The sequence below is a fragment of the Scyliorhinus torazame genome, chromosome 19 (assembly GCF_047496885.1).
Source record: "Scyliorhinus torazame isolate Kashiwa2021f chromosome 19, sScyTor2.1, whole genome shotgun sequence".
NCBI classification, from domain to species: domain Eukaryota; kingdom Metazoa; phylum Chordata; class Chondrichthyes; order Carcharhiniformes; family Scyliorhinidae; genus Scyliorhinus; species Scyliorhinus torazame.
Window position 1 is genome coordinate 128,745,352 of NC_092725.1, and position 13,364 is coordinate 128,758,715.

General features: G+C 40.7%; 1 protein-coding gene across 1 annotated transcript in view; it reads left to right on the forward strand.

Annotated features, from left to right (window-relative positions):
• Positions 1-13,364, forward strand: part of nup107 (nucleoporin 107) — a 56,887-nt gene that overhangs the window by 22,479 nt on the left and 21,044 nt on the right. The window contains exons 7-12 of the mRNA XM_072485207.1: positions 1,821-1,948; positions 5,626-5,674; positions 7,235-7,306; positions 10,902-10,990; positions 12,853-12,928; positions 13,189-13,302. Coding sequence (XP_072341308.1) covers positions 1,821-1,948; positions 5,626-5,674; positions 7,235-7,306; positions 10,902-10,990; positions 12,853-12,928; positions 13,189-13,302 — 528 coding nt within the window. The remainder of the gene's footprint in view (positions 1-1,820; positions 1,949-5,625; positions 5,675-7,234; positions 7,307-10,901; positions 10,991-12,852; positions 12,929-13,188; positions 13,303-13,364) is intronic.

The following is a 13,364-nucleotide window of genomic DNA, read 5'->3' on the forward strand; positions in this document are numbered from 1 at the left end:
TCACTCTAATAACTTCTTTATTCGAAATCATGTAAATTGGAGTTTGTTCATGAGTCTGAGAATGCTTCATAGCTTTAGGGATATAAGCCGTATCAGCTGTAACACTCTTTGAAATCTTAGTGATGCTGCTTTGTGAGCACGCTGCCAAGAAATAGATCAGTGTACCCTGGAATAAAAACACACACTGGTCAAGTCAGGCAGCACCTGTCGTGAAAGAATAGTTAACATTTCAGATGGAGGATAAAAGGTAATTGACCTGAAACATAAGTCTGTTGCTGTCTGCAACCTTGGTGCTTCATAGGAGCGAGTTGTCAAACAAAATTCAACACTTATGGGATGTTAAGATAAGTGACTAACTGCTTGATTATAGGTTTTTGGCATCTTGGAGGAGAAATGAAAGATAGAAAGACAGGGGTTTGGGGAGTGGATTCAGAGGTTGAGGCCTGGACAACTGAAGGCACTGATCTTGTGTCCAGGCAATGTTTATTTTTGAAGGCCGATAACAAATAATTTGAGCAGAAATTTATATTTTTCCTAATAGCTGAAGAGTTGATAACCAGAGGGCTCAGATTTGAAGTGATTGGCAAAATACCAGAGGTTACCTGAGGAAAAGCTTTATCGACAGTAGTTAACAAGAATGGCTCTCCGAATCAATTGTAGCTTTCGAAATGGAATTGGTAATACATGAAGGATAGAAAGTGCAGAGAAACGGAGAGAGTGCCGCTGCTCTTTGAAGCAAGTGCTGGGAAGGGAAGGGTAAAACTATGGGAAGTATAATGGTTAATGGGAAGGAAGTGAGTAGGTGGGTTCAACTACATGGAATATTATGAAAAATGTTAAAGGGAACAAGAACTCAGGAAATGTTATTAATTGAGGTGTTGGGATTCAAAAAGAAGCTAAAACAATTAGCATAAGGGCACTTCACTTGAATGCGTGTAACATTCGAAACAAGGTAAATGAGTTTACGGCGCAAATCATTGTGAATGAATATGACTTAGTGACCATTACAGGTCTGGTTGCAACATGGTCATGACTGGGAGTTAAATATCCAGGGGTATCAGACTATTCGGAAGGACGGACAAGAAGGTAAGGAATGTGGTGTAGCCCTGATATTTAAGGATGACATCAGGGTGGTAATGAGGGTTGATATAGTTTCTATGGAGAAAAAGATTAAATCCATTAAAAATAGTAAGGAGAAAAGGTCACTGATGGGTGTAGTCTGTAGGCCATCAAATAATACCATCACGGTGGGGCGGGCAATAAATAACGCATGTAATTATTAAGGGGGATTTTAATCTACATGTCGATTAGTCAAGCCAGGTCGGTCAAGGCAGCCTTGAGGAGGAGTTCATAGAATATATCCGTGATAGTTCCCTCAAACAGTATGTAATGGAACCTATGAGGGAGCAAGGTATCCTAGATCTGGTCCTGTGAAATGAGACAGGAATAATTAATGATCTCATAGTTAGGAATCCTTTTGGAAGGAGCGATCACTGTATGGATGAATTTGTTATTTTTCAAGGAATTATATATATATATATATTGTTTGGGTCCTTGTCTCTGCAGAGCAAATGTGAATTGGTTTCTTTTTTTCAAAGTAATACTTTGCAGCAGATACTGGGCAAAGATAAGCAGCAACATTCAGACTAATTGATCTGACTGATTAGTGGTGCAAATATGTATGCCATATGCAAGGAGAAATAGTCTTGTGTAATCTGTTCTACTCTGTAGTTGGGTAGATATTTATAGGTACAGAGTAACTAGCTGTGCAATAATTTCTTTCAAACAAAACAGAAGTTCTAACTGCTCAATTATTTCAGGTAGATCTACTTCAGAAGATTGTGAACCGTGCAACTCCTGGACAGCAGAAATTTTCAAAAACAGCAAGTGTTCTCTGGTTCCTTCAGCAAGAAATGGTCACCTGGCGTTTAATTGGATCTCTTTACAGGTACGGCATTCAATTTTAGTGCAAAACTGTTAGGAACAGGGTAAATTGAGATTTTATATTGTGGATATATCATATCCCTCATTGACTGCACAAGTTTGTGTCACCTTTTTGCTCTTTCAAATTTATAGCATTTTATCATGAGGTGAGAGTGACTGCCATTGACATTGAGGCAGCATTTGATTGTGTGGCACCAAGAAGCACTGACAAAATTTATATCGGGGGAATTAGTGGGTACGAGGAGAACTCTTTGGTTAGGGTGATACATCGCACAAAGGAGGATACATACAAACATGAATTAAGAGCAAGAGCCTACTCTGCCATTTGATAAGATGATGGCTGAATTAATTATGGCCTCAACCCTACTTTCCTGACTCCCTCCTGGAACCATCGACTCTTGGTAATCAAGCATCCATCTAACTCAGCCTTAAAAATATTCAACCACCCTAACTCCATTGCTCTCTGGGGAGGAGAAGTCCACATGCTAACGACATTGAGAAAAAAATTCTCCCCATCTCTCCCCTATTTTTAAACTCTCCCCTAGTTCTGTTACCTCCAGAGGATGAAACATACTCTCGGCATCCACTCTGTCAAGTCCCCTCAGAATCTTATGTTTTGATAAGATCGCCTCTCATTCTCTTAAACTCCAATTGATTCAAGTCCAACCTGTCCTCGTAAGGTAATCCTTCATCTCCAGAATCAATTGAATGAATCTTCCCTGAATTCCATCTAATGCAATTATATTGCCTCTTATGGGACCAAACTGTACGCAATACTCCAGAGATGATCTCACCAATGCCCTGTATAACTGTAACAAAACTGCCCTATTTTTATACTCCATTTTCCTTCGATTAAACAGCAACACTCCCATCTATCTTATTATTCTGCAAATCAACCTTTTGATTCATGCCTTCGGACACCGAGGCCCCTCTGTACCACAGAGTCTGCAATCTCTCGATTTAAATACTGCTTTCCGTTCTTCCTGCCAAAGTGGACACGTTCACATTTCCCACATTGTGCTCCAATCTGTTCATTTTTCCCCCATCGTTTATCCTAACTGTATCCCTTTGCAGACTCCTTTTGTCCTCTTCACATATTATTCTCCTATCTTTGTATTGTCATCAAATTAAGCAATTATACATTTCATCCCTTCACCCAGGTCATTGATATATATTGAAAATAGTTGAGGCCCCAGGATTGATCCTTGTAGCACTCCACTACTAAGAGCTTTCTAACCTGAAAGTGACCCATTAGTCCTTACTCACTGATTCTTGTTAGCATAGTAAGAAGTCTTACAACACCAGGTTAAAGCCCAACAGGTTTATTTGGAATCACTAGCTTTCGGTGCATAGCTCCTTCATCAGGTGAGTGAAGGGGTAGGTTACACAAACACAGCATGGAAAGACAAAGCCGATGGTGCAAGATGATACTATGCGAGTCTTTGCAGGTAATTAAGTCTTTACAGGTCCAGACGGCGCGACTGGAGAGAGGGATAATCACAGGTTAAAGAAGTGTGAATTGTCTCAAGCAAGGACAGTTGGTAGGATTTTGCAAGCCCAGGCCTGATGGTACGGGGTTAAATGTAGTGAGACGTGAATACAAGGTCCTGGTTGAGGCCCTACACATGCATACGGAACTTGGCTATCAGTTTCTGCTCGGCGATTCTGCATTGTCATGCGTCCTGGAGGCTGAATGCCCCTGACTACTGAAGTGTTCCCGACTGGAGGGGAACATTCCTGCCTGGTGATTGTCGCGCGATGTCCGTTCATCCATTGGTGTAGCGTCTGCATGGTCTCGCCAATGCACCGTGCCTTGGGGCATCCTTTCCTGCATCGTATGAAGTAGACAACGTTGGCAGGGTTGTTGAGAAATCCATGGAATCTGCTTTGCTCACATCCTGGAGTATGGTGTGTCTGACCACATTTTCTGTTAATTCACATGTACCTCATACTTTGGGTGTAGGATCAATATTGTAAACTGTTTTGTCCGTCTGGATTTGTAAAGATTTTGCTGGGGGACGGAATAGTGTGATTTGAATCATATTCTTGTGTTGGTAGTGAGATGTTTCCAGCCTTTTTGCCTGGTGTAATATAGTTAATCTCTTGCTTTTGTTAAAAAAATTCACTGGCAGACTCCTGTGAATTCTTTCAGTAACTTTCCTCCTTGGTTTATACTTGTCGAGCATTAATGTCAGCTTGGATTGTAACTTTTAATAATGGCAAGTAATATTTGTGCTGCGCAAGTCCCAGGCAATGCGCATCTCCAACAAGAGAATCCAACAATCTCCCCTTGAAATTCCATGACATTACCATTTCCAAAACTCCACCAGCAATATCCTGGGAGGTTACTATTGACAGAAAACTGCACTCCACCAGCCATATCAATACAGAGGCTGGGAGTTCTGCAGCGAGTCTTCATCTTAAGAAAGAAGCTGGGGACTGAGGATAAATTTCTTCTCCTCTGGGATTGTTGGTTCTGCAATGACTTAAAAGTCCAATGTTAGATCTGCGCACAGTGCCACAGGTGGTGCAGTGATTGAGGGTGTGGGATGCTCTGATTTTGGTATGCTCCTGCTGTTTGTTCCTGGCTTCCATCTGGGCCAATCGGAGATACTTGAAATGGTTGGCATCTTCTATGATATTTCTTCAGTTTGGGTGGTCTCTAGCAAGAGATTCCTACACAGCGGTAGTATCCCATATCAGCCTCCCCGAACAGGCGTGGTGACTAGGGGCTTTTCACAGTAACTTCATTTGAAGCCTACTTGTGACAATAAGTGATTTTCATTTTCATTCATGTTGCATCTTTTCAGGGAGGCTTTGAGGACATGCCCAAAATGTTTCCTCTTCCCTCCTGGTAACTGCTTGCCATGTCGAATAGGGAGATTGATTTGAGAGTCTTGTGTGGGGCATGCTGTGTGACCCACTCAATGTAGCTTGTTAATCATAACCAATGTCTCGACACTGGCGATGTTGGCCTGAGAGAGGACACTGATGTTGGAGTGCTTATCCTGCTATTGAATTCACAGGATTTTGCAAAGAGGAGTCATATGGACTTTAAATATTAACTCTGATTCTCTCTCCACAGATGCAACCAGACCTGCTGAGTTTATCCAGCATTTTCTGCTGTTATTTCATCTTGTGTTTCATTACTGGTGTTGTGTGCAAATTGGCTGATGAGTTTCCTACTTTACAACAGTGACTATGCTTCAAAAGTGCCTCATTGGCTGCTAAGTGCTTTTGAGACATTGAAGTTATGCAAGGCACTATATAAATGCAAGTGCAAGTTATTTTATTAATGCCCATGAATGCAGTACCGTATAACTGTACAGATGAAAACTTATTCATTCTGTGACAAGATCAGGTAATATAACTGTTACAATGCTCTCAGTGAAAAGATTGACTTTTATAAACTTGGCAGAAAAGATAAAAATGTAAAGAGTGAACAAGCAGGGAAAAGGAAATCCCAAGTAAAAGAACGGGCGAGTAATCTGACTCTCATGCATGCATTTATGAATGCTACTACTTCTCACTTGAGGGCTGGCTCAGGATCAGTATTGCATAGAAATGATTTTGGTCCTGCATACATTGACATATAATGATTGTAAGAAGTTGTTGGACATCTTTTAAAAAATAAAAGCTGTATTTTCCCTAACTGATTTTGTTTGCTGTGTTATTTTATAGGGATAGGATTGAATCAGCTGTGGAAGAGGGGATGATGTTTGAAGTAGCTGTAAGTATTAATAGTCCAGCGATGGAATGTTTTTTTTGTAAATGTCTGGCAAGTATATTGATTGTCAAAACTGTCAGTTATTTCTTGGATAACCTCGGCCAAACTATAAAATTATAGGCTCACTAGCTTGACTTTAGTTGTAGGCAAGTTGCTGGCAGAGATCATTAGCGATAACTACCTGCACAGAGATGGGGTTATTGGAAACTCTGAACCAACATTCCTGTGATTTTCTTTTTGCTGCGCATGACATATTCTTGCACACCTTTAAATTATTTTGCATGACCATACTGCATGGTAACTGCCAACTTGTGCTTGGCTAGTACGGGAGCTTCAGCTTACTGTAAGTCTTGGAGGTAACATTGCTCTCCACCAATGGTTCCTCTAAGTTGTGCAGGTACTGGGTCATGTCACAATTGTGAAGGTACTGTCAAGGCCACCACAAGCAGTCCCCTTTAAGATGCCACTTGTATGAGACAGTGCTTCAGATAATGTAAACAAATACAAAGATGCCCCAGATTGAGAGCAGCGATCCATCTAAATTTTCTCCATTGAAATATACAGGCCACGCACAATATGTGGTACCTAGAATTGTTTTGTGCAATCTCAGATGAAAACCCCCCAAAACTAATGGTGCATGAAATGTTTGTAAATTTTAAAAAATAAATTATGTAATAAATTAAATTTAAGCCAGACAGTAGAGCAATTTATTTAAATCCTGTTGTAGCTTACCTTTTACACTCTATATAAAAGACTAAGACGGAGAGTAAAAGCTAATCCAAAACTAGACTAGATTCAAATTGTTGATGTCAGGTAAATGCACACCTTGCATATAAATGCAGTGCAGTAAACACAAACTGCTTGCCCTCATGGAATGTTTTTGCTTGCGCTAAATAGGAGCAATTGAATATTAAATTATCATTGTAGTTAGTAGATAGAGTTACAAAGTGGCAAGACTCAGGGTTTTTCCTTACTGCCTCCAAAATGGTCTTACTGAGTTTTTCTATGGATAGTAATGTTGAGTGGATTGATATGCCCTGGCTACTTTCCTTTTGTGGTTTATAGTCCTTAATCCAGGATACCTAGAAGGAAGGGGAGAGGAAATATAATTGTTTTTATTTAAGAACTCATTGTTTCTAATTAACCTAAATTATTAAATTAATTATGAAATGGGCTTTTGGTTACAAAGAATTACAGATTATTAGTATGTGGCTTAATTTTATAGAAATCGTAAATTAAGCTTAACTGTGGCTCAGCCTACACATGTCTTTAGCTGCACTAGGTAAACACAAATTTCACTATACTTATTTTTCTAACCAGGGGAGCGAAAACAGCTGCTAATGTTCAATCGTGGAAGATTTATTTCCTGGCCTTTTTATACTTGAGAGATATGTTATTTCTGTTGACCACTTCAAAATCCTTTCATGTGATAGAGACAAACTAACGTCTTGTCCTGTAGTAGTTGAGATTCCTGCTGGTGAAATGTGCAATGGTATTTTTGGTGGAATAATTCAACACACAACATTCAGAATTTCTGTTTCATGATAAAACATCTTTTTGCAGGCCCCAAATGCCACAGAAAAAACCATTGTTGACATGCTTTTCCAACGGGATTCACTGATACGACAGAGCCAGGTACTACTGTGTTATTTGTAAACCAATGAAGTTATATTTTGCATAAATATTTGGAAAAACTACTTATGAGGTTTTTTTAAAGACTTGAGTATATTTTGCTAGAGGTTTTGAGCATAGTTAATCAAATGTTTGAGCACTGGAGTTTCATTCCAGTTAAATACAATGCATCTGAAAACTTGCACCTCAGTAATACCACATCGGTGATGTGCACCATTATTATATCAAGGTTATAGGAAGCAATGATGGTGCTTTGTACTATTGCTTATGTAAAACTATGATTTGCTGGGACTTCTGCGCCACTTTGCCATTTAGCTTGCCCCTGTTAACATTAATGACGATTGCAAATTTGCTGCTTCTAAGCCATTCATTGCGTTGCTTTCACTCAGAGAGAAAAACAATAATGTTGGAAAACTAGCAATGGCAAAAGTTATGGCCTTGTACTTCACAAATATTTTATTATAAGTTTTGGGGGCCTTTTCAAAGCATGTCATTGGCCACATACATATTTGTCTATTGACCAAAATCTCCTAAGTAAAATCTTCAGTTTGTAGAGTGGCCTTGTAGCACTCCTTTGACTACCATGAGAGTCTACCCAGACTCAGGCTGTCCATAGAAGATTCACTTTTTTTCCTGAAAGTTTCAGGCATTTCTGATACATGGCCAACCCAACTCAATTGTGACTTTCTCAATATAGTGTGGCTCTTGGCATTCCAGGTAGGGTTGGGTGCCTTAGCTTCTGGTATTTTGTCTTTTAAGTATTAGGGCAGAGTGGGCATACTATTGCTCTATACAATGGTGGTCAGACTTACTTGTCTTCATTCCTAAACTGATGTCAAAAGTCAACTGAAGGCTATACTTTGGCAATTTTTGCATGTGCCTCATTGTCAATGTAGCTCTAAGAGATGGTGTGCTGCTGAAATAAGCAAACTTGTCCATTGCTGATAGATTCTGGTCATGGACTGAAACTTTTGACTTGAGATCGGACTTTCCAGGAGCAGACTTGTCCATGACCTCCGTTTTCTTCTTGCTGTTCATACAGCAATGTTGCTGCATGCATCGGAGAGCAAGTCCGTGCTACTTTGCACGTCGAGCTTTGAACCGGAAATTAGTGCTTAGTCATCAGCAAACCGGAAATCTCCAAATATGATCTTGGTCTTTGCCTGGTGCCATTTCAGATTGAGCAGTTTCCCGTCTCATTTTGATTCCAGGTTCACCGTCATGGAAGACATATAATAAACGTTATTGGGAGACAATTTAGGTGATCCAGATTTTGACTTTGGAATCAATCAATCCTATCTGAGCTCAGTGTTTGAAGTCCGTATTTTAGTACAAGTGGCACCGTAAAGCCCTGCCTTTATAAAAAAAAAAAAAAAAAAAAAAAAAATGTGTTCCATGTCTTGATGTGCAGATGGAGCTACTGACAAGATATCAAAGGAAGTATAGTTGAGTACAATGCAACATACCTCTGGCTCGTGCTTGTTGAAATCTTGGCTAGATAATATCCCCTTCGTTGACAACTTTATTGTCGAGCAAAAGGGACCCAGTGGGTCATAAAGATCTGACCAAGAGGGTCTTTTCGTCTTCCAGGTGCTGGCATATTTTTCAAAAGTATTCTGGCATCCAAAATATAATCTAAAATTTAAAAATACTACTTTTGCAAAATTTGACCCATTACGTTGCGCTGATGCCAGATGTGCCAATTTGAATATTTCAATCGTGAAAGGTATTCCTACTGAGGGTTGTACCTAAACAGGACCATTTACAAAACTCTTCTAATTTTAACACTTGAAAATGAGAAGATTGTGAATTAATACAAGTTAATGTAAAAGGTAGAGAATTCCAATGGAGCAAGCTACTTGAGTTCCAAGTGAATGGAGACTTCAATAATCTCCCTTGAAATTATATTTGCATCTTGGTTAAAAATGCACGGACTACATATGGAGATGGTCGCTATTTAGATAGTGCTGTTGATTTAAAATCACCATCTCTTACAACTGTGTATGCAGAAATCAGAATTTCTCTGTGCTTCGCAAATTCCAAAGGTCGATGGCCGTCTCTGGTGAAATTATTTGAAGTTAAAATGAAAGACAATGCAATTATTACAGTAATATGTTCACAGTCTAATCTGACAGCATGCTAAAATTTTTGTTGCCTTGTATAATTCTATTGGTTTTGTTAAATATGCCAATAAATTTGTTCTATCCCATGTTCTTTGTCCTCCGATGGAGTTACTTTCGCGACAGGTTTAGATCATTGGTTTTAATCAGCCATTCTGCTGCTTATTCACCGTAAACCAACATGTGTGTTATAATCAATTTCCCATCTGGAGATGGTGGTGTAAATTTAGCAATCGATAATTGGGAAGTACAAGGATCTAACTTGTGATATTTGTCACCTCTGTCATGTTTGCAGCAAATTCCATTTTGTTATGTAGAAGATTTTGTTTTCTTTATTCTTTTGTGAGATTTGGGCCTGCTGGCAAGGTGCCCTTAAATTCAACTGCTTGCTCGGCCATCACCGAGGGCAGTTAAGAATCAACCACAGTTCTGTGGGTCTGGGGTCAGATAGGCCAGGCCAGATGAGGACTTCCTTGCCCAAAAGACATTAGTGAACCAGATAGATTTTTACAACTATCACCATTATTGAGACCAGCTTTATGTTTTTTTAAATAATAATCTTTATTGTCACAAGTAGGCTTACATTAACACTGCAATGTGAAAATCCACTAGTTGACATTCTGGCATCTGTTCAGGTACACAGAGGGAGAATTAAGAATGTCCAATTCACCTAACTGCATGCCTTTCGGGACTTGTGGGAGGAAAACAGAGCACCCGAAGGAAACCCACGCAGACACAGGGAGAACGTGCAGACTCCACACAGACAGTGACCAAGTCGGGAATCGAACCTGGGACCCTGGAGCTGTGAAGTAACAGTGCTAACCGCTGTGCTACCTTGCACATTTGTTAATTGAATTAAATTCCACCAGCTACAATGGTGGTATTTGAACCCATGTCCCCTGAGGATTAGCCTGGGTCTGTGGATTACCAGTCCAGTGACATTACTGCTACGCTACCATCTCCCCATATTACATAACATAGAACAGTACAGAACAGGCCCTTCAGCCCTCGATGTTGTGCCGAGCTTTGTCCGAAACCAAGATCAAGCTGTCCCACTCCCTGTCATTCTGGTGTGCTCCATGTGCCTATCCAATAACCGCTTGAAAGTTCCTAAAGTGTCCGACTCCACTATCACAGCAGGCAGTCCATTCCACACCCTAACCACTTTGAGTAAAGAACCTACCTCGGACATCCCTCCTATATCTCCCACCCCGAACCTTATAGTTATGCCCCCTTGTAACAGCTACATCTTTAGGTATGCAATGTTTATTGTCAACACGTACTTCAAATTTTATTTGCTTTTCTCAATAATTGTAGTTTGCAAATCTACTATTAAATATGGAAAGGTGATCGAAAGTTTCACTCCCAGTTGCATTTCAATTGATCATCTTTCAGGTGTTTTGCCCATAATCAGCAATTGAATTATTTATTTTAGCTTTGTCAACAACCCTGTTCACATTTTATTTTTAACTCCGCAGATCGTTGTAGACTGGTTAGAGAGCATCGCCAAAGATGAAGCTGGAAACTTTGCGGAGAACATTGAATTTTATGCAAAGTCTGTATATTGGTAAGAAGCAGAGTTTTTTTTGTGCGGAGGCTGTGTATATGAGGGAAGAAACTTAGATTGTTAGAAAAATCGAGATCATTGTTTCAGGTTTGATTAAATATTTGTAACCATATCCCCTCATTTATTTTTCAATGCTAACTTCTGATGTTTAAAGTAAGTTTTCAAACACCTCTCTCATGCTGTCAACCACCTATTGGGAGGAGTCTTGCATAGTACTGTCAGCACAGAAACAGGCCATTCAACCCAGCAGGTCTATGCCAGCGTTTTTACTCCACATGACGGACCTAGATGGACAGCCTACAATGAGATGCAAACAGCATTTGCCTTGTCCATTGAAGTTTTACCAACTTCAATTTCCTTAGTTTCTGTTTCGTGCAATGGAGACCATTTCAACAGTGTTTTATTTAATTTTGAAAGTATTTTTATTCAACAAATTTTCAATTATTTTAACTCCACAGAACCCCCCTGCCCACCTAAACAGCATCCCCCCCACCCCCCCAACAGTCAGCAGTAACCAATTCCCCAAAATGCATGATGAACAAACCCCAACAATCGTAGAACCCATCACTCACTACACCCCCCTCAGAGCACACCTCACCTTTTCCAGGGTTAGAAACTCCAGCGGCCATCCCCGCCACGCCCAGGCACAGAGTGGAGAAGCTGATCTTCACCTCAACAAGACCCGCCTAGGAGCAATCAGTGAGGCGAAGGCTAAAACATCTGTCCAGCAGCATCTACCTGCAGCTCCAGCCGATCAGACGCCCCGAATATGGCTTCCAGGTGACCGGGCTCCACATCCACATGTGAAATCCATGAAATGGTGCTGAACACCGTTCTCCAAAACCTTTCCTACTTCGGGCAGGATCAAAACATATGTACAAGATTCGCCGGGCTTCTCCCACACCGCTCACAGACATCCTCCACCCACCCCACTCAAATAGCTGGCTCATCCTAGACTAGACATTGAGATGCATCCTGTACACTACCTTCAGCTGTATCAGCCCTAGCCTCGTGCACAGTCGAGGCATTTACCCTCCGCAGCACCTCACGCCGCAAACCCTCCTCCAACACCACCCCAACCCCTCCTCCCACCTCGTCTTAACCCCCTCCATGGACACCCCGTCCTCCTCCAAGTTCCTCCCATAAATTACATAGACCATCTCCCTCTCCAAACACCCACACTGACAGCACTACCTCCCAACAGCGAGGAGGCAGGCGCTATCTGGAAGGTCGGAAAGCCATCACCTCAGTCAGAATTTCCACTGTGAGGGGAGTGGCCCCACCTGTCAACCCAACCCCCGCCATCTTTCTTCCTGCAAGATTCATAGGCCTTCAGTCTTTACAGCCTCACTTGACGGCGGACTTGCGCTCACCCCCTTCTTTCCAACACCCTTCGACATTTCACGTCTTCCTTTATAACTTCCCACACCAACCCATTCATAAAGTACCCCTGAACCCAGGCATAAAAGTCCAAAAAATAGAGACTCTAGCAGGAGCCACCAAATGTGCGGCCTCCACCTACATGTCACCACCAGAAGCCCACAGTGTTTTAGTTCAAGTGCATACTGATCATTGTTGGGGCTAGACCTTTCATTTCTTGGATTGTATAGGTGGGAAGGAGAGGTATTCAGCTCAAGTAACAATTCACAGACAAATGGGCATTTGTGGGCTATAAAATGTTGATCATCTTGGGAAATGATCTATTTTCAGGGTCTCCCAACAATGGAAAATAGTGCACAGTTAAATAGCGTTTAAGTTAATAAATGCAGAGAATTCACTGGAGGGATATTGTTCAATAAGTAAAATGTTTTGTCATAGTGCTTTCTGCATGGTTTCTCAACCCCATTATTTTTAACTTGTAGGGAAAATACACTACATGTGTTAAAACAACGGCGATCGGGTATCTCTGGATTTTCAAGGCAACTTGTAACTGAACTGGTAATACAATTTTGTTGTACTTTGCCGAAATTAGATCCACATAATCTTACTGGAAGAACTTAGTTGTTAACCTTTTTCTTGTCCTGTTAAACAGGACTTTTGTTTAATGAGCTGAACAACAGCAACAAGCTTTAATGGAGCAGTGAATATGGAAATGTGTTAAAGCTAACCATCTCTACTGCAGCTAAGCCTGCGTTTGAAATTTATTGTGACTGAGGTAACAAAATTCTGACTATACTTTTCATTCCATTTTCCCCAAGGATCCAGATGCTCCTATCAGGCAAAAAATGCCTCTTGCAGATTTGGATAGGGAAGATGACGCCAGGTTTATGAAATATCTCTTTGCTCTTATACGAGCTGGGATGACTGATGAGGTGAAACTCTCTTCTTATTTCGGCATGCACCTCAAGTATACAAAAGTGTACACTGATTGTGA